This window comes from Apium graveolens, chromosome 1 (assembly GCF_009905375.1).
Source record: "Apium graveolens cultivar Ventura chromosome 1, ASM990537v1, whole genome shotgun sequence".
Lineage (NCBI taxonomy): Eukaryota > Viridiplantae > Streptophyta > Magnoliopsida > Apiales > Apiaceae > Apium > Apium graveolens.
Window position 1 is genome coordinate 847,151 of NC_133647.1, and position 24,992 is coordinate 872,142.

The following is a 24,992-nucleotide window of genomic DNA, read 5'->3' on the forward strand; positions in this document are numbered from 1 at the left end:
TTGTCATAATGCTCAGATCGATTGTGCGAATAAGAAAGTCAAATTGCAAACTGCGGAAAATGCAACGGTAATATTCAAAGGCGAAAAACAGCGGAAAAAATTTCTTACAGTGATGCAGACCAAACGATTACTTCGACAGGGATGTGAGATGTACATAGCCTATGTGTTAGATACTGAGAAATGAAGTCCTAAAATGGAAGATATTCCATTTGTATGTGAATTTCCGGACGTCTTTCCAAATGAGCTTCCAGGGTTACCACCAGATCGAGAAATTGAGTTCACGATTGATGTAGCACCAGGTACAAAACCAGTTTCGAAAGATCCTTATCGAATGGCTCCAGTCGAGATGAAGGAATTTTCAACACAATTGCAAGATCTTTTAGACTGAGGCATCATACGACCCAGTGTATCCCCATGGGGTGCACCGGTGTTGTTCGTGAAGAAAAAAGACGGCAGCATGCGATTATGCATTGACTATCTGGAATTGAATAAACTCACTATCAAGAACAAGTATCCTTTACCGAGAATCGATGATTTGTTCGATCAACTAAAAGGAGCCGCATGGTTTTCAAAGATAGATTTGCGATCAGGCTATCATCAATTGAAGATTAAAGCTGAAGATATTCCAAAGACTGCGTTTCGTACGAGATATGGGCATTACGAGTTTTTGGTAATGGCATTCGGTTTGACAAATGCGCCAGCAGCATTCATGGATCTGATGAACAGGGTATTCAAGAAATACTTGGACAAATTTGTGATTTTATTTATTGATGACATCTTGATTTACTCAAAGACGGAAGAAGAGCATACGGAACACTTGAGGATAGCTTTGGAAATTCTGAGGAAAGAGCAATTGTACGCGAAATTCTCGAAATGTGAATTTTGGCTGAAAGAAGTACAATTTCTAGGACACATCATCAGTAGAGAAGGCATCCATATTGATCCAACAAAGATTGAAGCTGTGTTGAATTGGGAAAGACCAAAGACACCGATAGAAGTTCGAAGTTTCTTGGGATTGGCAGGATATTATAGAAGATTTGTCAAAGATTTTGCGAAAATAGCAACGCCGCTAACCAAGTTAACTCGAAAAAGTGAAAAGTTTGTGTGGAATGACAAATGTGAAGAAAGTTTCCAGGAGCTGAAGAATCGGTTAGTAACCGCACCGGTACTCGTATTGCCAAACAAACATGGAAATTTTGTCATTTACAGTGACACTTCATATCGTGGATTAGGATGTGTACTGATGCAACACGGTAATGTCATTGCATATGCTTCGAGACAATTAAAACCTCATGAACATAAATATCCTACGCATGACCTGAAATTAGCAGCGATCGTATTTGCGTTGAAACTGTGGAGGCACTATCTCTACGGTGAAAAATGCGAAATCTATACGGATCATAAAAGTCTGAAGTATATCTTTACACAAAAGGAACTGAACATGCATCAACGTCGATGGCTGGAATTGATTAAGATTACGATGTTACTATCAGTTATCATCCAGGAAAAGCAAATGTTGTAGCAGATGCGCTGAGCAGAAAAGAAAGATTGAATTTGTTAACTTCATGCGAAGAATTAGCCAAGGAGTTAGGCAAGTTGGAAATTGAAATTCATGTACCCAATGAATCTGCAGAAGCTATCTACACTATGACTTTTCAACCAGAATTGCTAGAAAAGTTTCACCGTTGTCAAGAAGAAGTGATGAGTCAAGATGATAACTTAACTGGGGAAGAAATCACAACTCAAAAGGATAATAAAGGAATTTTGTGTTTCGTATCAAGAATCTGGATCCCTAATGTGGCAGAACTGAAAGAAGAATTATTGCGAGATGCGCACAATTCAAAGTATTCCATTCATCCAGGAAGTACAAAAATGTATCACGATCTGAAGGAAAATTTTTGGTGGCCAAATATGAAGAAGGAAATAGCAGAACGGGTAAGTAAATGCTACACATGCCAGAGAGTTAAAGCGGAACATCAACGTCCGAGCGGATTATTACAACCGTTAGACATTCCAGAATGGAAATGGGAACATCTAGCGATGGATTTTGTAGTAGGACTACCAAGGACTAAGACAAATTATGATGCGATATGGGTAATCATTGATAGACTCACGAAGTCGGCACATTTTCTACCAATTAACGAAAGATTTTCACTCGACAAGCTAGTACACATGTATCTTAAGGAAATTGTGATGCGACATGGAGTTCCAATATCTATTGTGTCTGATCGAGATCCCCGTTTCAATTCAAGATTTTGAAGACAATTTCAAGAATGTCTTGGAACTAAATTAAACATGAGTATCGCTTATCATCCGCAAACCGATGGGCAAAGTGAAAGAACTATCCAAACAATTGAAGACATGCTACGAGTTTGTGCGATTGACTTTGAAGGCAGTTGGGATGAGCATTTATCTTTAGTTGAATTTTCTTACAACAACAGCTATCATGCAAGCATGGGAATGCCACCATATGAAGCATTATATGGAAGTCTGCTTGAATCTAACCATAGCTGCTAGCTGTAATATCAGGGTAAAGCAAGGAGTGAGCCAAATGCTCAACAAGTGTTAACAGTACGACACAAAATATTATTCGAGGTATACATTAAAGAATGACAATGGAAAGACATAACCAATGATAACAAGGGATAAAACTATGAGTGATGGCATCATTTTTACTTGTATCAAAACAAATTTCAAAATCATGTCTTAATCAAAATTATTTTATGACGCTACGGATTACAGCCGGTGATCAGCCGCGAAGTAATCCCGAACCTCGCTGGGTTCTAAAATATTAATGGGAATCCCTAGGCAACTTTTAAGCCTAATATAAGTGTGGAAAGGACTCGCGTCTCAGTCCAGATCCACCATTCAAGAAAACATTTATCCCCCTTTGGGACTGAAAACCCACATTTTATTTATTTCAAAAACTGATGCTGAATTATAACAAAAATCTCTTTTTACAGTAAACATTTTTTATCAAGGAATTATAGATCAACTCGAAACACGGGAAATAAGGTACTGAATATCAGGGCCATGATTCACAAAACTATACTTTATTCAAGTAATTGAATGATTTTCATATATCAAAGATTGGACAAGGGGATTTAGTGAGGCTTTTGGATATTATAAAAAGGGTAATGCCAAATTGGGCTTTAAGCAATGGTTTCTCATCAAGGTTCAAGCGCTGGATCATCAAGAAGGTAAGCTTCATGAATACTAAGGGTGTTAGGGTATGCAGAAATGATCTTTAACTCAGGATATATCAGAATTGTCAAGCTTTAGGATAAGAAAGAAGGTATCAATCAATGAGGAATCACGTTGGTAAGTATCTGACTATCAGAGTTCAAGGTAAGGTTCTATAGGGGTTCAAGTTTCAGGGTGAGATATTGATACTTAGGAATCATTAGCATGTTAATCAAGAGGATCAATCAAGTATTATAACAACTCTTTATTTTATCATGGCATTCAACTATCATGAAAAGACTTTTGAACTACTTGCAATACGTACTCGAGGGTTCATGGCATCTCTATATAATTCAAAGATAAACATAAGATACGCTTGATTTAATATATCAAATGACACATGATAGTTGTAGCAATGTATGAACTATTAGCAGTAAATACAAAGGTCAAGTTGAATCACTTGCCTTGAGAAAGGCTGGTCTGGTCTGACTGGTAGGAGCAACAACTGGAGCTTCACTCGACCTTTATGGCAAGTTTTCCCTCGACCTGAGATCCTACAATAATAATAATAATCCTCATTATAATATTTTCTCACCAACTTAGCCTATTTACAACCCGAAATTTAACACGGATGACACTTAGGCCTATATGCACTTAATTTTATATTCATTTTTAAATTACAAATGTTCACACATAGCCACATAATCACATATCATATATTAATACTAAATAACACCATATACACCATAATGCAACACTAGGCTTGGATGATCTCGACTCACAACTTAAGTCACTTGGTCGCTAAACTAGACAAAGTCTTCAAATTTTGGCTTCCTAACTCGATGTGCCTTTACTAAACTATCCAAAACCTATTGACCCTCACCTGTGCCTTTTGCTCTACTGACCTTATACTATCTTACAACTATGGTGGTCAACCTAAATCTCACTCCTAAGTATTCTAAAACTATGTGATAAGTGAAAGTGCTCACTGGTGCAAATTTCAGAATGACAACTATAGTTTCTTGAGTGCATTAGACACTCTTAAACTACAAATTTTCATTCAAAACTTTTACACAAGACTCTCCTGACCTAAGGGCATCTCACAAACTTGATGTGGCTCAAGGGCCTGGCTTGGGCCTTCTTGGGCCTAAGCTAAAAGTCCAAGATTCCCCTGTTTTTCTGGGCAGAAAACGCCCTGACTTGAATTAACTTGTGACACACGGTTCTAACTCATATCCTATGAACTATGGTTGGAAAAACTTCTCTGACACTCTCTCTAACTAATGCCCAACAGGGCCTAATGAGGGCCTACCCATGACATGGTCAAATCTCCCTATTTCTAAGTTACAACAAAACTGTCCCCTGCTGGACAGATTTTATTATTCTACTTGTGCACCTAACAAAATGACATGCAAACCTCCAACCAACACCTAAAACCTTTTATATACTCCCAATAATAACTTCTGGTGGATTGGGCCTCAAAGTGCACATTAATGACATGGTCAAAATTCACTCTAAACCTCAGGGTACTAAACTGATTTTCTGCAGAAACTATAACTCTCCTTTCTCCAAAGTCTTGACTTGACAAACTCAACTACCAACAACCCAATACTCAAACCAAGACCTAAACATGGTGATCTACTGAACTAACTCCCTTATACTCAAAATAACTTTGGTGGAGATCATCCTTTACCTAAGGTGCAATTATGGCAAAACAAAAGAAACTACACTTCTCAACTCACAAATCATCAAGTTTTTGAAACAACAAGATATACATTTTTATAAAAGATAACCACGAATTATTACCATGCATCAATGAGCATTAATCAATATTAACACCTTATTCCTACTGAAATTAAAGCTTACTAACAAAATCTTTCCAAATGATTAAAATCTTATAACATTCTAAGAGAAATCCACATGCATGCATGTCTTCGGGTTTTGCAAACCAAAACAACATATTTTCTACATATATTCTATCATAAAATTGACATGCAAGCCTAGCATAAGATATAACTAGATGATCACTTAGCATGCAAAGAGTTTTATCAAATATTCACCATAAAATTCAAGCCATTATCACATAAACATGCAAAAATCGAATTAAGCAACAAGAATAGTTTTAAGGACCATTCATTCGGCTCCCATATGGTCATGGCCGAATGAAATGGAAGAAAATGGCCATTTAATCATCAAGAGTTTCCCCTTAAGACTTGGCACTTCTCCATTCCTTGTAGTCCTCTCAAAAATAACCTTAAATCCATAAGAATCAAGATTGTACTTTGAGTTCCAACTAAAACCTTTACATGCAACCTTTAAACTTAAACTTTCTACTCAAAAATCTTTGAAATATGAGTGATCATGGGAAGTAACATTTACTTGTATAGAGAGTGGAAGCTTGGTTGAGGATTGAAGAAAAAAATGGGGAAGGGGGTTTCGGCTAAAAGCCGAGAGTGAAGGGGGAGGAGGGCCGAGAGTGAGAGAGGGAGGAGGGAGGGAGGAGAAAATGTGGTGGTGAGTGGAGTGAATGATCATGTCTTTGCTTGTTTTATGGTTTTTGTGTTTCCAAAAGTGAGTGGAATTAAGAATTGACATGATTAGCCTTCCACTTGAACTTGGTTCAATTTGCATGCAAGGATAAAGAAGGTATTTGGCTTAGGAAATAAGAGTTAGTGGGGGTGGTTATTGACTCTTTATCCCTTTTGGATTGAATAGAAGAGATTTGCATGCAAGGATAACTATGTAATTTGCTAATTATAACAATTAACATTTATAAAGATTTATTTTTATAAAATAAAACACAAGTTCAAAAATTATAAAATTTATACCATAAAATAACTTGGATTTTTGGAAATTTTATAAAACCACTTTTGAATTTTGTGAGCAAAATAACTTTCAAAAAGAAATTTATTCAAGGTTTAAAATATTCCTTATAAATCAAAAATAAAAGAAATAAATAAACTTTTGCTTTGAAAAATCATATACCACATAATGAAAATTTAAGACGCAGAAATTCTCATTCACACAAGCATACAATAGTTGAATATATTTGCATTCGGTTTTATAATTACACCAAATTCACAATTAATATTACACAAAAATGCCGGTTGTAACATGTAATCAGAATTACAGAGCATTCAAGTTAATACAATAATAAAAAGTCTGAATACATTGAACCTAAAGTACAATTATAGTTAATTAAAAATACGCTCTCATGCGTCTATCATAGACTACACCATAATATCAGTCCACCAACTACTGGACAGCAAAACCCAATACTAATCCTCATTACCCATATATCTGCAAGGATTTTTATAATGGAATTAAGCACTTTAATTCATGTAGTACCTGTCACGGAGCTCCTCGGCTCTACAAATGTCGGGATTGACATAAACCTTTGTGGAATGCATATCTGATAAGGAAATCGCCAAGCTGTAAATGTCCTGGACCATTATACAGCTACTGATGAGCATGTCAATTGGATGGACAGGAAAGAAGACAGCGTTATTCAATTCCATATTAGTAGAAAGGGCAATGTCATCCCACAAACAGACATTAATGTCATAAATGCATTGATGCCAATTGTATACTTGTTAACCATAAAAAAATTAAAGCAACAGTGGGCAATGGTTTAGTTAACTATTGGAGTATAAACACTTACATAGAGTCCGTTATCACTAGATCTAGTAGTGTATGTGTTTCATTTCATTTGTCAGTAATTGAACGGAGCTTAGGCATTTCCTTAATGACACCAATGACATCTAGGCATAAATAAATTGAAAAATATTATAGTCACAAAGAGGATGATGTGGCATATTAGATACAAATAACAAAATGAGGGTCTAAAAATCGAGTTATGCAAGCAGTAGAAAGTTACCTATACATTGATCATTTTGGTACAGATATGTGTTCAGATTTCCAAAATAATAGAAATCAAAAACTTCACCACGGGGAACAAATGCTGGTAGAAACAACTTTGTTGCCTTGGTTTCTTCGTTAAAGTTTATAAGATTTTCAGATGCAAAACATTTAAAAGGACCTGTGTAAGGAATTACTTTGAAACTCTTAATTTTATAGATTTGTCCATCCTCCATATGGTTTTCAAAGTGTTCCAGTAAGGAAGGTTTGATCTAGATATGCATCCGTTCTTCCTATATTATATTAGAAAAAATAATGTTATAAATCCTATTTAAAGTAAGCTTACAGTGAAGAATTTTCATATTGGAGGAATATCAACTTACCCGGTCATCCACCACAATCACATTCAAACCAGGTTGGCGTCCCTCTAACATAACATTGTCAATATATTTTCCGCACACCTCAACTTTGATCTTCCAGTTCTGTTTTACGAAGGGCTTAAGCTGCTTCAGATTTTGATAGTCTCGGAAAGCCATAGTGTGTTGTTTAGGTCTTGGGATAAAGAGATTGAAAATGTATGGAAACATTTATAGGCTTATATAGTGAGGTACAACATATAAACTTTATTTTTATTGTCTTCATTGTTAAAATTTTCAATAACATGTAATATTCAAATTAACAATTGGGGGTACACCTTAATAATGTATTAATAAATCCAACTGGTAACCAACCAAACAATTTAATTACTACATACTATATTTATCATATATTATTCTAAGACAGGAAATTTTAACATAAAATATAATATCAAATCAATTTAATAAATATGGCTAATCAGTTTGTACTCAAGTAATTCATGAATATAACAACTGTGGAACTCTTACACTCAATTTGACATGTTCAGTAGTGTATTACATAGGCAGGTTATAAAAAATTTCTTTATACACCACATTCTTTGTGATATTTGTAGAATCACCATTATTTGAGTCAATGAACACCTTTAGACCATTGGGAGAGGTAACACGACTCACTGCTACATACAGTTGGCTGTGCGTGAAAACAGGATTTGGTAAATACAATCCAACTCGCTCAAGGGATTGACCTTGTGACTTATTGATTGTCATTGAGTAGCAAATCTAGAGAGGCATCTGTTTTCTGATTAACTTGAACGACAACTTCGTATCTGTAGGGCATAGTTTCATTCCAGGAATGAAATGCTTTGTGCCAACAAAGGCACCACAAATTACCTCACACTCAACACATTGGTTCAGACATCTTGTAATCATCATACGTGTCCCATTGCACAGTCCTAGGGTCTGGTTTAAGTTCCGCATTAACATCACAGTGACGCCTTCTTTTAATTTGAGCTCATGAGGAGGAAGTCCTGGTATGTTAATAGAATTCAAATACTCAGGAGGGAATGCAAAGCTTAATTCAGATGGAGTACCACCAAAATCCTCAGCTCTGTCAACACTATAGTAGGTAAATTCAGGACCAGGTATTGTATCAACTATTACAGAATTAAGATGACTAACTATTTGATTGGTTGGAGTAAGAATAGCTCTCTCACTTAAATAAGGTGCTGACTTGTATTGCGACAAAAACTCAGGGTAAGTCCACTTTATCATATTTTCCACAGAATTTTTTAACTCAGGATCACAAAACTGTGGTGGAATATAAATATCTTCCCCTTCATAATCCAAGATCAACTCCGGAGGTGGTACTTGATCATTACCAATCAGAAGAACCAATTCTGCAAATGTTTTGAGACTCTGAATCTCCTCATTATCATGTGATTGGCTAAGTCTCATGTTACGATACAGAAGCATAATCTTTGATTTCAGCCATAACTGGGATCTGGTTATACTTGCAGATACTATATCTCCACGGGAACCCTGGTTTATAACTGGAAGAATTTGTCGAAAATCACCGCCTAAAACAACAGTAATTCCTCCAAAAGGCATTGCATATCTTCTTGGGTCAACAACTTTCATAATATCTCGTAGCGAGCGATCTAAATATTCAAAGGCATAGCGATGCTGCATAGGCGCCTCATCCCAAATAATCAGATTGGTATGTTTGATAAGTTCAGCTATATCAGAATCGTGACGAATACCACAAGTGGAACAATCGTCAAGTACAATAGGTATCATGAACCACGAATGTGCTGTTCGGCCACCAGGCATAAGTGTGGCAGCAATCCCGGAGGAAGCAACTGGTAGGACTATTAAACCAAGTGAACGTAACTTATAGATGAGTGTTTTCCAAATAAATGTCTTCCTGCAGCCACCACTACCATACACAAAATACACACCTCCAGAATTAGATTGTATAGAATGTAGAACCTGGTTGAAGATTTCAAGCTGTTCAGGATTGCAATTTTCAAATAATTTGTCAAACTCTGATTTCATTTCATCAAGGTTGTAACTTGTTTCTTCAACAACCAAATTATTTATCCCACTTTGGATGTAGGATGAGGGAAGTTGTGGCAACTGGTTGAATTGTGATAATGATTTACCAATATACTTGAGCAACTTATCAATTTCTGCATATATAGTACAAATTATTCAATGATAAATGATATGGTAGATTCAACTAAATAGTGCTTAAAAGGAAGGTACTAATTGGTATAGTCAAGTAAGTAATATACCTGCAAGTGCAAAGTATTGTAGTTGAATGTCCGAGTAAATAGTTGATGGATCATTTATTGTCATTGAAAGCCTCTTCCTGAGTAAATCATCCACCATATGCTTCCAGTGCTGCTCCCACAACTTTCTCAAGTCCGAGACTTGATAATTGACAATAATATGTATAAAAAGCTGCCTTATCTGCTTAAGAAAGCCACTGACAACACATTCTTTGATGACTGAATGCCACTCGTTATCATCATCAAGCAAACCTAAATTCTTGCATGCATCCTTAAATGTTTGGAAGGATACACCATTGATAGTTTTCAAAAATTGAAAAAAAGTAGGACCACTAACATTGGAAAGAAGCAAACGAAGGTACCATAACTCTCCGGCACTGTGGTGCGTATACAACATTCTACCAATCTGCTTACCTTTTTTGCGCATGGTCCACATCCTATCCGTCTCATTCCAAACATAGTATTGAGGAATCTGATCATATGTATATTGTCTGGCATGTATGTCCTTCTGATTTAGAATGAAAAAGGCCTCTAACTGACTATGTTTATATTGCTCTTGTCTTACTACTTTCTCCAATGAATCATTCTCGGTAAAGGTACAACTTCTCTCTCCAGGCAGGTGGAAAGATAATCGTAAAACAGAAATTGAACGGAAATGTATTGGAAAACTAAAAATCCGATAAGCAGCTTCAGATGCACATATATCTGCCATCAAAATAGGCATTTATCTCGTCAACAATAGGTTCATTTTCATTTTCACTTTCCCTTCTTTGAGTCGAAATTTCAATTGTAGCACGGTCGTGACCTTTGAGGTAGTATTTGAATAAATACTTCAAACTTCTTGCATGACAACAGATCTCTACATTTATGTGACAGTGATATTTGACCAACAATTCCCTATTATAGGGCATAACCCAACGATTATCCAGTTCACATCTGCCTTTCATAACAATTATGCCAGTATTACAACGTCTGTAAATTGGGAAACCGGACTGGTCAAAATATGTTTCCCGACAGTACCTAGAAGGTCAAAATTTACAGTTTGTTATTAGCAGACATACATTTCAAAAAAAAGAAGCCAAGTTTATAATACTAACTTCATAGGAAAGTGTTTTGTACACTTTAAATCCTTCATGCACGGGGATTTTGTGTTCTGAATACCACAAGGACCGTGGATCATCAAACTCTTTACAGCCTCGTAACCAACAGGATCAGAAATGGGATCCGGTATCTCAGCACTTACGTACTTGTCAACATTACCACTGAGATTCCTCTTAGAGTCAGCTGACAACCATATTAACAAATGGACATGGGGAAGACCTCGTTTTTGATACTCCACAACGTACATAACTACAAACAATGTTTTAACAAAGGGATTAAAAAAATTTAAAAATATAAAAAATTTGTTGATGGTTTAAAGCTACAAATTAAAGATTGAGAGTTGCGAATTTACCTCCTAAGCATTTGCCAAAAAAATCATTATTCCTTATGTCATCTAATAATTGCTCAAGCTTTAGATGGAAAACACGGGATATAATATCAGGAGAATCCCGAGCAGAACACCTAGGTAAGAGCTTCATCATTTCCGTTATTTCATTCCATAGAGGGTTGCAAGTCATGGTCAGAAAAATGTCTGGATGTCCAACAACACGACAAACTACAAGGGCATCTTGGAAATTTTGTTGCATATACCGTTTAGATCCAAGAAAGTTGGCTGGCAATATAAAACCTTTCCCGACATTTGATGCTTCAGTACCACCACGGACAACTTTCTTTGCAAGCGAATTATACAATTCACTTCTGAGATTAGTTTGGTGAGTGCGTAACCACCACAAATGTGCTTTTTCTACACAGGAGAAAGCATCAACTACATACTGTTGGTAAAGTCGTCCAGCTAATCGCACGTGGAACCCTGTTAAAATAAAACAGCATTCAAAAATGAAATAATGTAATAAATATCTACTGGAAAATAATATAAGACAGTAAAATCCAAATGCCGTACAACTACTTTAGGGATTGCCATTTAACAATTACTTAAAATATACCTTCTTCTTGACGTACTTGCAAACGGTAGGAGTAGTATTCTTTCATTGTGATCCTTTTGCGCTTCTTCTTTTTCTGGGTCTCCGAATCAACATAAGGAATCTCATCATGGTAGCCATCTTCACCGAGAGGAAACAATATTGGATATTGCAGCGCCATAAGCGAGGGATGAACAGAGGAAATCCTTTCAAGGTTTTTATCTGATTTCTCAATCACAATATCCCTTGTATTGTGTTATGGCTTCTTCTCAACGATGATATCTCTATCTCCAACAGTCGTATCAACATCACCAACCATGACACAAGCTACTTCGTCAGATGGCCCAATTAAATTCTCACGACCACTATCCGAATGGGATACTTTTAATTTGATTTTCAGATCTCTAATAGGCTGCTCCTTAAATCGATCACGGGCATATCGAATTTTTTTTACCAACTGATTAGTATCATCTAACATTGCAACCAAACCTTCTACTATTTCAGTGTCAACAGCTTCACCATCATCAACCTTGATCCACTTAACACGGTTCTCAATTTCATTTTCAGTATCGTAAATGTATAGTTGGCAAAATTTGGGATCATCTCCATCATTTGGTATAAGAGTACCAAAAACATGATGGTTTTGACCGTTGAGGCGGTATACTTAAGGTGCAGATCCACAATTAATGGAATGATCTACCTTCCCACCCATGGAGGTAAATGCAAACATGGCATTATATAGACGAAATTCCTTTTGAATGTTTTACTCTTGTTGGGATGATTATACAACTGCTTTAGGTAAGACAGAGTAGGAGGTATAGAAGGAAGCTTTATCTGACCTTGACCGCAGCAAATACCAAAAGTAGGTGTCCCTTTCTCAACATTCTTGTTTGTCCTCTCCTCCTTCCACATGATAACTTTGCATTTCCTACAAAATTCAGTCGGAGGACCCAAAGAAGAATACCCCTCGGGAACTGTACTCGATTAATCAATAAAATTCAAATACTTCATTTTTTGACAAAATTCTATATGAAGTTGTGATGCTTATTATACCAGAAGTAATAACAAATTCAGTTTGTGGGTCGTCATCAGCCATCCAATTCATTTCCTCACTCTTAGAGTCTGTTATATTGATATAAATGGACATGGATTAAAAACAAAGATCCAGATAATTAAAACTTATTATTTAGCCAGTGAGCATTACCATCATCCCAAAATAACTCACTATCCTCTGACTGCAGCTCAGGTATGGTCGACACTTCTAAAACATATATAAAAACATTAGTGCAGTATCATTTTGTGGAATTTTTTGAGTATAATAAGGATTTGAATAAAATCTATATACCTATAGAATCATAATCCACATGTACATTGGTATCTTCAAATAGCTGGGTGGATGGAAGGAACTCAGAAGATGCATGAATCCTGGAAAACATTCCTGGTACATCTGCTACACATGCAAAGGTAAAGATAAATAGCGTATTTAAATTTAAATAATTGATTAACCACAAATCTGGACAGAAGTTATACCTTCTGTACAACTTGTTGTAGGATCGGACGGATTTCTCTTATTAGCGGCAAAGCGACGAACATTATTAGACTCAACACTCGAGTGTATATGGGAGTAGTTAAAACGTGTCTGCCTGGTACCATAAGTAGAGGTTGAAAATTCAACACCTGTAATTATCATTACGTGATCTATTATCTGATAAATAATTATCTGGTATTAAATTCAATAATATAATACCTTGTGTTTTGTCAGCCAAAGTCGCACGAAAAGGAGGAACGCCTGTAAATAGATCTCAATAAACAGATTAGCTATTTCACAGGACTATACATGGTCATCTTCAGAGAAACAAACAGACATTAAACACAAAAATTCTCAAGATTAGACAAATTTACTTGTCTTTATAAGACCAATACATGTCCACATATTACAAAAATATGGCCTCTTACCAAGCTTAGATTTTGGAGTTGGACATTTATTTGTCATGTCGGAAAGAGGTACTCTAGGAGGCGTCTCTACAACCGATGATGTTGATATTCCCGACAACTTTAAAATAGGAGTTGAATATAAGTAACCTAAAACCAGTAAAAGAAACTCTTTTAAATGGTTAAAAAATTATTTCCTTCATAAATTTAATGAACAGGTTAATATGAGGAACCTATTAAAATAACGACAAAAACAACAAAAATAAGAACAATCTGCATTTGGCACATTTCTTTCCACATATTACAAAACTATGACCTCTTACCAAGCTTAGATTCGTCAGTTGGACATTTGTTTGTCATGTCAGAAAAGGGTACTCTAGGAGGTGTCGCTCCAATCGTTGATCTTGATTTTCCCGGTAACTTTGAAATAGGAGTTGAATATAAGTAACCTAAAACCAGTAAAAGAAACTCTTTTAAATGGTTAAAAATTTATTTCCTTCATAAATTGAATGAACATGTGAATATGAGGAACCTATTATAAAATAATCTACAATTGACAGATTTCTTTCCACATATTACAAAACTATAGCCTCTTACTAAGCTTAGATTCAGCAGTTGGACATTTATTTGTCATGTCGGAAAAAGGTACTCTAGGAGGTGTCGCTCCAACCGATGATATTGATTTTCCCGGTAACTATGAAATAGGAGTTGAATGAAAGTAACCTAATAGGCAGTGTAAAAGAAACTCTTTTAAATGGTTAATTGCATATTTATTCATAAATTGAATAATAATATTAGAAAAATTATACCTAGAGTATTTGATGTAGCTGCTTTGACATTGGTATGTGTTACATTACTAACATTCGGAGTCTCCAATTTGTCACACTCGAGGCAAGATTTTGAAAAAGAAACAGGGCATCTTCCATGAGTACATTGAGAATTTGTTATGGACATATGGTTCTGATTACCAACACCTAAAATTGTTTTGTTTGTAATATTAGTTGCAACTATTCTATTAATATAATACTGAAACTCACAATTAATGATGAGACTAGAAACCACAATTACCGTATTGGGACTGATTGGTAAGGTATGAAACAGCAGACTGAGCAAACTCTAAATTAAATTTAAAGAACAAAATATGAACAAAGAATAAAGTTAAAAACCATGAAACACAGTGTAATTAAAAATTTGCATTTACCTACTCCAGTAGAAGGCGAAACTTTGGTAGTTATTATAGGATTATTGTTTTCTTTCACACTAGAGTCAATTCTCCTATATTTTCTAGAGTGTGATGCTAGTTCAAAAAAAATGAAAAAACAAAGTTTTACAGGTATATAACTATGAAACAAAAAAACATATATTTCTACAAAATTGATACCTCCATCATATTGAAGTGTTGGAAAATTCTTTAATAGCAAATGGTTGTAAGTGACCTGAAACACAGAAGAACATGTTAGAAGTACAAATTATTGGGGGTAGAAGAACATAAATTAGATCTGCAAATACCTCTTTCATTTTTCCCCAGGGTGTGAGCAAATGTTGGCTATGAATGAGAACTAAGAAGGAAGTGAGATTGCAGGAGGAACTAAGATCTGAAATTGAATTAAAATTTGAATTGAATGACAACTTGATGTTTTGTCCGAAAATAATCTTCTCTCCCAAGCTTACCAGGGCGTGAACAGAAGATGTGGATAGGAAATAGGCAGTGTATGACACACATTGCTTAGAGAGTTCAGATAATTTAGACTTAGGAGTATTTAAAGTGGTATCACGTGAGGCATGTTGGATTTCATGAATTATCAATGGCATTTTCTGTAATTACAATTCAACTCCTGGGGTAGGGGGTGTAAAAGGACATCATTTTAGTGGATTCAGGATTTATTATATATATAGATTTGTTGGTTTTTAAGTATTTGTCATTTTTTATTTAATTTGTTGGATATAGAGTAAAACAGAGTATGTAAAACGGGGAAATGGAGTTGTTGAAAATGCAACTGGTAAAAATAATTCAACACAAACGGCACTTTAAGCACGGTTTTGCTTAATAACAAGCAAAACGGTTCTTAAAACCACGTTTTACACAGTAAAACGGTATACCGTTAAACGTTTTAAGTTGATTTGAAAAAAAAGACAAAATGGTTACTCGTGTACTGTTTTGATTTTGTAGCACCAAAATGTTTGTTAATGTGACATTTTACCTGTAGTATAGAATAAGAATAGCATAAAACGGTTACTCGTGTACTGTTTTGATTTTATAGCACAAAAACGGTAGAAGAAGTACCGTTTTACCTTTTATCTGTATGTAATAGCAGACAAGCTTATCTGCTTTTGTTTCTGCTTTCTGTTTTCTACTTCTACTCCTTCTTCCCAATTTTCAGTTTAGAGCCCTAAATCTCAATATCAAAGACAAAAAATATTCGTAAAAATCTAGTAATTGCTTCAGGTTCGGGATCAGGAGCACAGTCGGTTACGGCGATTGCGTGGATTTATACCGATGGTAATATACGACAAACTCAATTAGAGGGTTACGTGTATGACAAACCGGTTTCTAAGCAAGTAAGACTCGATTCTAGTATGAATTTTAATAACTTGTGCAATGTGTTATTTTTTAAATTGAAAATTGATAGGAGTTTGTATGATTTTAAGTTGTGTTATCGTTGGAAAAATTTTAATGATATGAAATTTGGTATAATTCCGGTTGATGATGATGATGATGTTGAGACGATGTTTGGAATTATTGTTTCGAATGGACCTCCTTTCTTTGTTGAAATTTATTTATAAAAAATTTCAAATTGTGCATTGATTGAAACAAGTTCCAGAGTTGTAGAAACTAGTTCGAGAGTTTCCGAGATGAGTGGTAGTAGGGGTTTTGATTATCAAACTACTAGTAGTATGCATATAGGTGGTGATACGGTTAGTAGTAGGGGTTTGAACGTTAATGATTTTGTTGAGTCGGCTTTAATTACACGGGAGCAGACATTGGGACCGATAGAGTTGAGGGAGGGGATGATATTTGAATAAAAAAAAGTGTTGATGCATACGGTTAGAGATTTTCATATCTGAAATCATCAAGAGATTAAGGTGATTAGATCAAGTGATGTGTATTGGAATGTGGTTTATAAGAATAAGGACAGTGGGTTGAATGGAGTTTAAAAGCTAGGTTGCGAAAATCACTTGGGAAATTCCAAATTATGGAATCTTCGGGACCACACACATGTTTGCACACCATCGTCACCCAGACCATTCTAATTTGACATCGCATGATATTCTTGATCTAGTTGAGGATTAAAATGTAGTTGATCCCACGGTTAAGGAAAAAGTGTTAATGGCGATGGTTAAAAGTATTTTTGGGTAGCAACCGGGAAGAAAGAAGATTAGAGATGCCAAAAAGCTTGCAATAGACCAAGAACATGGATCTTGGGAATGATCATATGAAGACCTCCCTTTTTTGATGGAAGTGTTGCAATGTTTTAATGTTGGTACCAAGGTTGATTGGGTTTTTAAGGAGGATGAGATGGAAGATCGTGTTGGCTTAGAGGTTGTTAAGTGACAATTATACCACTTATATCGCTCTATAAAAGCTATGAATTGGTGTTTTGGACTCAAGTTATTTGTGTATTTGATGTGTTTTGTAGTGTTTTTGCATTTTAGGCTTAAAGAAAGGAGTTAAGTGGAATTAGCATGGTTTTGATGCTAATTGGGTGTCTAGGAGCAACTTTGGTGCATTAAATAAAGATCGCCTGGGAAATTCATGCAGAAAATGACATTTTAGGAGTTTTGGCAGAAGCACAGCGCGCCCGCGCTGGTCAAGCGTGCGCCCGCGCCCTGGGTACAGAAATACAGCGCGCCCACGCTGATCAAGCGCACGGTCGCGCCGGGTCCGAATTCAAGAATCCTGATTTGATTACGATTCTGATTGTGAAGGGCCATGATCATCTCAGGTCGTTCCAGGGGGTATAAAAAGGCAAAATAAAACATTTTCCAGAGAGAGACGAATACGAGAACAAGGAGAAGCGAGGAGAAGACCTAAAGCACAATACGACGAAAGAGAAGAAAAGCTTGTTTTTACTTGTGATTCTTTAATCGAGTTGTAATCTTGGATGCTAGTTTACTTCTTTGATGAACCTAATACTTTGTATTACATACTTGGTTTTATTTGTTAAGTAAAAAGACTACGTTTATTATACCATATTTTCATTAGAACCCACATTGGCGATGAGTTCCGTTATGGGCTAATCGTTATCGTGAGGTTCTAGCGGAGTTATTTATGGATTTCTTTAGTTAACTTGTTTCGATACCTTAGTGTGGTGATTGTATGATAACCTAGTTATGGTTGCGCTTATTCGTCTTATGAGCGTCGCGAACTCATAAGATAATGTGTTAATCTTTATTGAAGCAAAAGTGAATATAAGGGTTTAAAACTTGCCATGCTAGTATAGGTTCATGTATTATTGTTATGCATGATTCGTAGGTAATTTTACCCATCTTACTTGCCCTATATAATCATGATAGATAACTTGTGCATTAAACCATTATGTTGTCAAATTCTATAGACATATATGGTCTCATCATAATTGGTGTCTATTCAGCTTCTATCTCTTCTGTGGATGTCTGGTAGTATGTTATTCGTACAACGACAGTTGGTGGTTAGCAGTTTCGTGTTATCTGATTAGTGTCATCACCATTGCATGTTAAGGTTGAGAACAAGAGGACTATTGAATGAAGTATTTAATGAAGTTAGAATCCCATGTCCATCTTATATATTAATTTAATCCATTATCATATCATAGTTTAATAAGTAGTTAATTCTTAGAATAATAAATCTTAATCAGTTAATTATCTTAGCATTGAATTATAGCAACATCAGTAGTGCATAAGTATTACTTTATCAATTAATCAAGAAGTCTCTGTGGGTACGAACTATAAGATATTCTATATTACTTGCGAACGCGTATACTTGCGTGAATTATTAGCGCGTATTTTCGCCCTAACAGAGGTATTCTATCTTTTTATACTAGTATCGTATGCATTTTTAAATGTTTATTGATATTTTTGTAATATTTTTGTAGTTAATGAGTTTATTGTGTCTTTACTTGTAACAGGAAGTGACATTCAAGAGACTATTCCGGGCTTTTAAACCATGCATTGATGGGTTTGAGCATTGTATGCCTGTCATACATATAGATGGGACTCACATATACGGTCCATATCCGGGTGTATTATTGAGTGATGTGGCAGTTGATGGCTTAAGTCATATTCTTCCACTTGCATTTGCTATCGTTGAATCCGAGAATGTTTCTAGTTGGGGGTGGTTCATGGATAGATTGAGGAGATTTATTGCAGGTAGGAGACATGGTGTAACGCCCCCAAATCCGGGGTCAGAGGATTTGGTCGTCACTATGAAACCTCAATCCAAATCAACCTGTTTAATCAATAAACAAATGTCAGCGGAAGATATTTATCATTTATGACCCCAAACTAATCCAAGATCTTTTAAGGTTACAGTTCTAGAAACAAGATATCCAAATTCCACAAATAAATTTTCTCTTTCTTTTAAAACTCTTTTCAATAATTCCACACCTTAAAACTTAACTCGCTAGTATAACTTCATAAAGAAGTATACTAGGCCCAAATACAATACACAACTATAATATAATATAATATAAACAACTTTATACAATAAAACTTACACTAGTCCGCAAACCCTGGACTAACCACATTCCAAAAGCTTCTTCTTTGCTTCCTCGAATTACGCGGCTAAACAGCGCAAGTTAATTCTCACTGGAGGTTAAATTTGAAAACATGCAAGTATGAGAGAAAAAAATGCTCAACAAGATCATTGTAATATATATATATATATATATATGGTCGTTTTGATATAAAACCGACATCTGCAATATCGCAGATGTTTTAAAATCGTAATTACTGAAACAGAAAATTTGCTAACGAATCGGATAATTGTTTCTCAATGTATTAAAAACTCTTTTTGATATTTTCAAGCGAAATGCTTCAGCAATACTTTGAATCTTGATGAGAATAAATCTCGTAAAACAGTGTTTACGGAAATATCGTAAACAATAATAATAAGAAGCAATGACTATGGATTGAATCATAAACTTTATTCAAAACCGAACTCTTGATATCAATACTTATTTTGTTGTCATATCAAATTATATATCAATACGAACTTTGATGCTCACCATATCCCATACTGAAGTCAACCTCAATCATTTGTACTAATACCACCTTTGATATTTAACAACAAACAAAATATCCACATCAAGTAAAAACTGAATCAAAACTGCATTTCACCTTTAATCCAAAACAAAAATAGTTGAAAAATCATTTATTCTATGATTATCAAAACAATAAAGAAATTTTAGATATCAATTTAGATTGGAACCAATTATGCACTATGCTGTTCCTGATGATCAGTCACGAAATAACACCGGTATCCCGCAGCCATACCGTAAATATAGGTACTACCCGTATCCCGCAGCCATACGGTACCTATAGGGCGCCATAAAAGGCATATATTCGCCTTGTAAGATATTACACTTCCGTATAATAGCTCACGCTGGACCGGTGCCTCAGCCTCTTACGTAACCAGTAACCATCCAATCTTAAAACATTTTATTGAAAAGAGGTCATAATAATCGACACCCGAAATGATTTTATTCCCCCATTTACTTGGGTAGGAATGTTCGCAACCAAATCATCTTTCTCAAAATCCAAAACATTTATAAATCCAGTAATTTGAAGAGTAAAATCACTTAGCTATTCTAAACATAGAATAGTAGAAGAGTACTTGCATAAACATAATCATTTACTTCAGCGATATGTAAAACATTTATTTATTCAGAACTGAAAATAGGGAAAACAATACTTGCATAATAGAATTCAAAATATATATCACTTGAACAATAAGTGATGATAGGGATACTTGCCTTTGAGATTTAGCAGTTAGTCACACTCGCAAACACGCATCTATTCTGACATTCTGTCTCAAGACATCACCGTCTTTATTCTACTAATTCTTTGGTCTGCTGCTCATGCAGGGCTGCAACCCAATATTCCATACTTATTCAACTCTAGTCTTCATCCATTCCCTCTGGTCCTGATCGTCTTGAAAGACTCGTATCTATAATTAGAAAATAACATTTTAATCGTCTGAACGATAATTACTCGACGAACTGCGCGTCAAAATCCTATCGTCTACCCATACGATAGCCCACACATAAAGAAAACAGTCAAATACAAGACTCTTGACCCATGTATGTATATAATTCACATAGCACGTAAACACGTAACTCACATATCACATAATTCATAACACATATGACGCAGTTCGGTATTTATTTTCGGAAAGTACGTATACTCGTCGTTTTGGAAAATAGGGTGATCGATTATTTATAAAATATTTTGTCACGACACGTAATTATTCATATTATAGTAACACACACCATAATTAGGGTTCACGTTCCCGGAAATCAGTTCGGTGTTCGTTTCCAGAAAATACATATACTCGTAATTTACGAAATTAGGTTTATTGGTTTTGGCAATATATTTCATCACATCTTACAATCAAGTTTCGTATAAAATACATATATATTTATATAGCCACTTGACGTCCCGATAATCATCGGATACGCTCCCGTATTCCCGTAGGTCAATTTCCCGTCGAAGCAATTTGACATCAATTTAACAACAACAACCAATCACAACAATAATCCAATTATAATTACCAACCATATTAATCAAATTTCAAGCACAATCCAATAACCTCGAATAAAAATATTCGACTACTATTTCGCATCGAACTTATAAATAAAATTTATACATTTATTATTTATTATTACATATTAGGACTCAGATAACGATCATCACAGTCCACCGGGCGCTCGTAAAAGAATTCATCGCGCACGGCGGCAAAACTTATTGGTGCCCGAAAATATACGGGTGTCCGAATAAATTTCACGGATTAAAATTATTGCTCGCTTAAATTATAATTTAACATCACGAATTTTATTCAAGAATTTTCCTGCAGAAAAGAGGAAATTAAAATTAAAAATGATAACAATCCAGTCCAACTACACACACTGGGCTCAACAAAAGCCCAACAACAAAATCCAACAGCAAGGCCTAACTAAATAGGCCCAACTTCAAACAGAACCAGCCCAACAAATAACAGGAGGAGGAGACAGAGCAAAACACGGCGCCACACGGCCACACGCGGCCGTCGCCGCAGCACACACACAACACACACTAACACACACACACAATCACACAGTACCCACACACATATATATACAGTGGCATATATATACATATATAATCCAATAAAAATGATCGAAACCACCAAGCCTCACCGGAAGTAGACGACGGCGACGGCAACGAAGCAACCAGAACTGGAAACGGGAAAGGACAGGGAAGAATCGCCGGGAAAGTGCGAGGAAACAGGGAAGAAAAACGGAAACAGAGAGGAGAGGGAGAGATAGAGGGAGAGAGAGGAGAGATTTTATCAAGAGAGACGAGGGATTAGAGAAAGAGAGGGAGAGAGATTAGAGAGAGATTGATGTTTATATAAAAAAATGAATCATCTGCTGTGCTGCCCCAAAAACAAGCCACGTTTCTGTGGTTTAATAATATTATGACACGTGTCCACTTTTTACTGTAAACCCAAAAATTACACTCGTATTTTGCAAAATAACGAACAAACCTACGAATAAAAATTAACCCGAAAATTATCAAAATAATTTTAAAATTCTCAGAATATTCCAAACTTCAATAAATATGAGTTTCAAGATTTTTGAAGAATTCCGGAATTAAATACGGATTTTACAAATAAATGCAATTAAAAAAACATACAGGGCTAAATAATTAATGAAATATTGATCTCTAAATTTTTATAAAATCCCACAAATAATTATTGTAATTATAAAATCATAAAAACAATTCTAGAGACAATCCAAGTATTTATGCAAATAAATATCCGAAAATAAATTACTTAGCCGCTAAGTAACTATAAAACGATACCATTTAATATCAGATTTGGATAATTATCAATACTAGGCTTCTTATAGAATACCCTATGGGAAAATAATGTAAAAATATCCTGTCTCTCAAGAATACGGGTTTTATTGATCTACCGAAATGATTATCGTATCGAAAATTGTACGTCGGGACGCGTACGGGTCAAACCGTAATCCGGATCGAAAAAGTTAAAACACGGAAAATGTCCGGAATTACTAGATTAGGTTAGGAAGGAGTTCTCGGAAGAGTTTCGGGTTGTAAAAACGCAAAAACGGTTGAGATTGGACGATTCCCGGCTTTACAAAATAGTTTTATAATTATTCAGAAAATAATTAATAAATCCATAAATTATTATAAAAATCATAATTAGTCCAAAAATTACCATGAAAATATCACAATTAACCATATTCTATTATGGACATATAAAAATTAAAATACTCTAAGAATATCACATATAAACATCCAAAACATCAACTCCAATTACCAGATAATTTACTAAAATTCACATAAAATCATATAAACAATTCCAAATAATAATAATATTAATATCTGGAAATATGGGATATTACACATGGGATTTGTGTCATTTCTGATAGACATTCTGGGATTGTTGATGCTATGCAACAGATGAGATGGTGCGAGCCCCTTGACCATCACAGATTCTGCATTAGACATTTGGCTACAAACTTTGCTACTGCATATAGGAGAAAGGGATTGAAAAATAGGTTAGTTGAGTTGGCTTCTCAAGTGCAAGAGAAGAAATTTGAATTTATATGGAAACAATTGTTGATTGAGGAGCCTAGAACGGAGGAATGGTTTGAGGATAAACCATTAAGTAAATGGTCTTTAACATATGATGGAGGGAAACGGTTTGGCATGATGACCACCGACCATGCGGAAAGTTGGAACAACGCAATCCTTGATGCTAGAAAGCTTCCGATTAGTTTCTTGGTTAGAGCTCTATTTTTGAAGACGGCTGAGTATTTTGATGAAAGGCGGTTGTAAATTGCAACCGAGTTATCGAAAGGTCGAGTGTTTAATAATCATGCAAGCAAGAGGCTGAGTCGATCAATTGTGCGTGCTAGGGGTCATACTGTTAAAGTTTACGATCGAAGCTCTTTGTTGTTTGAAGTAGTGACTAGGTATGTTGACCAAAGGGGGGTAATAGGCATACCATTAGGATCCCCGAGTATTTGTGTTCTTGTGGGAAATGGCAAACATATCGCATTCTTTGTTCTCATGTTATTGCATGTTGTGCACATTTGAAATTGAACCATGAACCCTTGGTTGATGAAATTTTTAGATTAAAGAATGTATCATTGGTTTACAATGGTGTTTTTGAACCTATTCCAAGCAAAGGTGATTCGCATTGGCCAAGTGCCATTAACTTTCCAAATTTTATCCATGACAAAGACGCTGAGAAAAAGAAAGGAAGAAGAAAGTCCACGAGATACCAGAATGCGATGGATTTTCAAGAACCCAAGGGGAAAAATGATTTGTTTGTATTAGTAATTTGTTTAGTGATTGATGGCTAAAAAAATTGTATTGAATTGAGAGATTTTTATTGAATTTTAATGTATTTTGGTGTTTTATTGTTGTTAATTTAATTATATGCTATAATTTTGTAAATTAGTAACATTATCTAGTGTTATATTGCATTTTAGCCAAAAAACGAAAAAACTCCAGTAGCTTAGAAAAAAAGAACAGCAGCTTCTGAATTTCAAGCAGTAAAACGGAACATCAAATACCGTTAGAACTAAAACGGCAAATCGTCTTCCGTTTTGCAAGAAAAAAAACAATAAAACATATTTTTATCTAACGTTATATATAGAAAGAGTAAAACGTTTTTTTATCTAATGTTATAGACAAAAAGAAAACAAAGACTCTAACGTATATTCGTCTTCCGTTTCTGTTTACTTAAAATAAATAAATAAAATTTAAATGTAGTGGTTAACTGTTAGGTCACACACACTGTAGAAGGGGGTTGAATACAGTATTTACTACAATCAAATCGAATATAAGAACTCAAGTAACAGAACACATATTTTATTCAACACAATAAACTCTGTTACAAAGAAACTGTTCTCTCTCAGTGATGAACAATTATCACGAGAGCTGCTAGGGTTACAATTAATAATATCCTCGATTAAGATAACACATATAGTGTAAACCCTATGCTGTGTTTATATAGACACACAGTTACAAGATAAGTTCTAATTGATATGGAATATAATTCTGCTTCCTAAAATATATCAATCAGTTATCTTTTATTCCAAGTATTCCATTCTTCATAGAATTCTTCTCCATGCATTTCT

General features: G+C 35.1%; 3 protein-coding genes across 7 annotated transcripts; 1 reads left to right on the forward strand and 2 right to left on the reverse strand.

Moving 5' to 3' along the window:
- Positions 1-7,843: 7,843 nt before the first annotated feature.
- Positions 7,844-10,552, reverse strand: LOC141659298 (uncharacterized). The gene is made up of 2 exons (XM_074466107.1): positions 9,692-10,552; positions 7,844-9,586 (listed from the first exon to the last, which is right to left on the reverse strand). Exons 1-2 carry the CDS (start codon positions 10,410-10,412, stop codon positions 8,178-8,180), a joined length of 2,130 nt encoding a protein of 709 aa, XP_074322208.1. The 5' UTR covers positions 10,413-10,552; the 3' UTR covers positions 7,844-8,177.
- A 1,339-nt stretch (positions 10,553-11,891) lies between these two features.
- On the reverse strand, positions 11,892-15,360 carry LOC141659309 (uncharacterized). 5 transcript variants are annotated; one of them, XM_074466122.1, is made up of 11 exons: positions 15,151-15,360; positions 15,023-15,077; positions 14,451-14,615; positions 13,965-14,090; positions 13,666-13,791; positions 13,457-13,498; positions 13,240-13,386; positions 13,055-13,156; positions 12,914-12,970; positions 12,763-12,831; positions 11,892-12,683 (listed from the first exon to the last, which is right to left on the reverse strand). In XM_074466122.1, the coding sequence occupies exons 1-11, from the start codon at positions 15,157-15,159 to the stop codon at positions 12,406-12,408; spliced, it is 1,176 nt and encodes a 391-aa protein (XP_074322223.1). In that variant the 5' UTR covers positions 15,160-15,360; the 3' UTR covers positions 11,892-12,405. The 5 variants fall into 5 exon arrangements, with proteins under 5 accessions (XP_074322223.1, XP_074322215.1, XP_074322239.1 ...); XM_074466114.1 differs by having other exon boundaries at positions 13,055-13,159; XM_074466138.1 differs by lacking the exon at positions 14,451-14,615 and having other exon boundaries at positions 13,055-13,159.
- A 1,735-nt stretch (positions 15,361-17,095) lies between these two features.
- Positions 17,096-23,682, forward strand: LOC141724845 (uncharacterized). Its single transcript, XM_074527135.1, has 3 exons — positions 17,096-17,182; positions 18,747-19,021; positions 23,274-23,682. The coding sequence occupies exons 1-3, from the start codon at positions 17,096-17,098 to the stop codon at positions 23,680-23,682; spliced, it is 771 nt and encodes a 256-aa protein (XP_074383236.1).
- The last annotated feature ends 1,310 nt before the right edge of the window (positions 23,683-24,992 follow it).

What these genes read in the sequence shown, in the direction of transcription:
- LOC141659298 (XM_074466107.1), bottom strand. Translation starts at nt 10,412, where the DNA reads ATGCCTATTTTGATGGCAGATATATGTGCATCTGAAGCTGCTTATCGG. An exon ending in ACAATACTTTGCACTTGCAG is followed by an intron (nt 9,587 to 9,691) that starts GTATATTACTTA and finishes CTATATATGCAG; the next exon opens with AAATTGATAAGTTGCTCAAG.
- LOC141659309 (XM_074466114.1), bottom strand. An exon ending in AGCTACATCAAATACTCTAG is followed by an intron (nt 14,091 to 14,450) that starts GTATAATTTTTC and finishes TACTGGTTTTAG; the next exon opens with GTTACTTATATTCAACTCCT. An exon ending in TTTGGCTGACAAAACACAAG is followed by an intron (nt 13,387 to 13,456) that starts GTATTATATTAT and finishes TGATAATTACAG; the next exon opens with GTGTTGAATTTTCAACCTCT.
- LOC141724845 (XM_074527135.1), top strand. Translation starts at nt 17,096, where the DNA reads ATGGAAGTGTTGCAATGTTTTAATGTTGGTACCAAGGTTGATTGGGTT. An exon ending in AAGATCGTGTTGGCTTAGAG is followed by an intron (nt 17,183 to 18,746) that starts GTTGTTAAGTGA and finishes TACTTGTAACAG; the next exon opens with GAAGTGACATTCAAGAGACT. An exon ending in GTAACGCCCCCAAATCCGGG is followed by an intron (nt 19,022 to 23,273) that starts GTCAGAGGATTT and finishes CATTTCTGATAG; the next exon opens with ACATTCTGGGATTGTTGATG.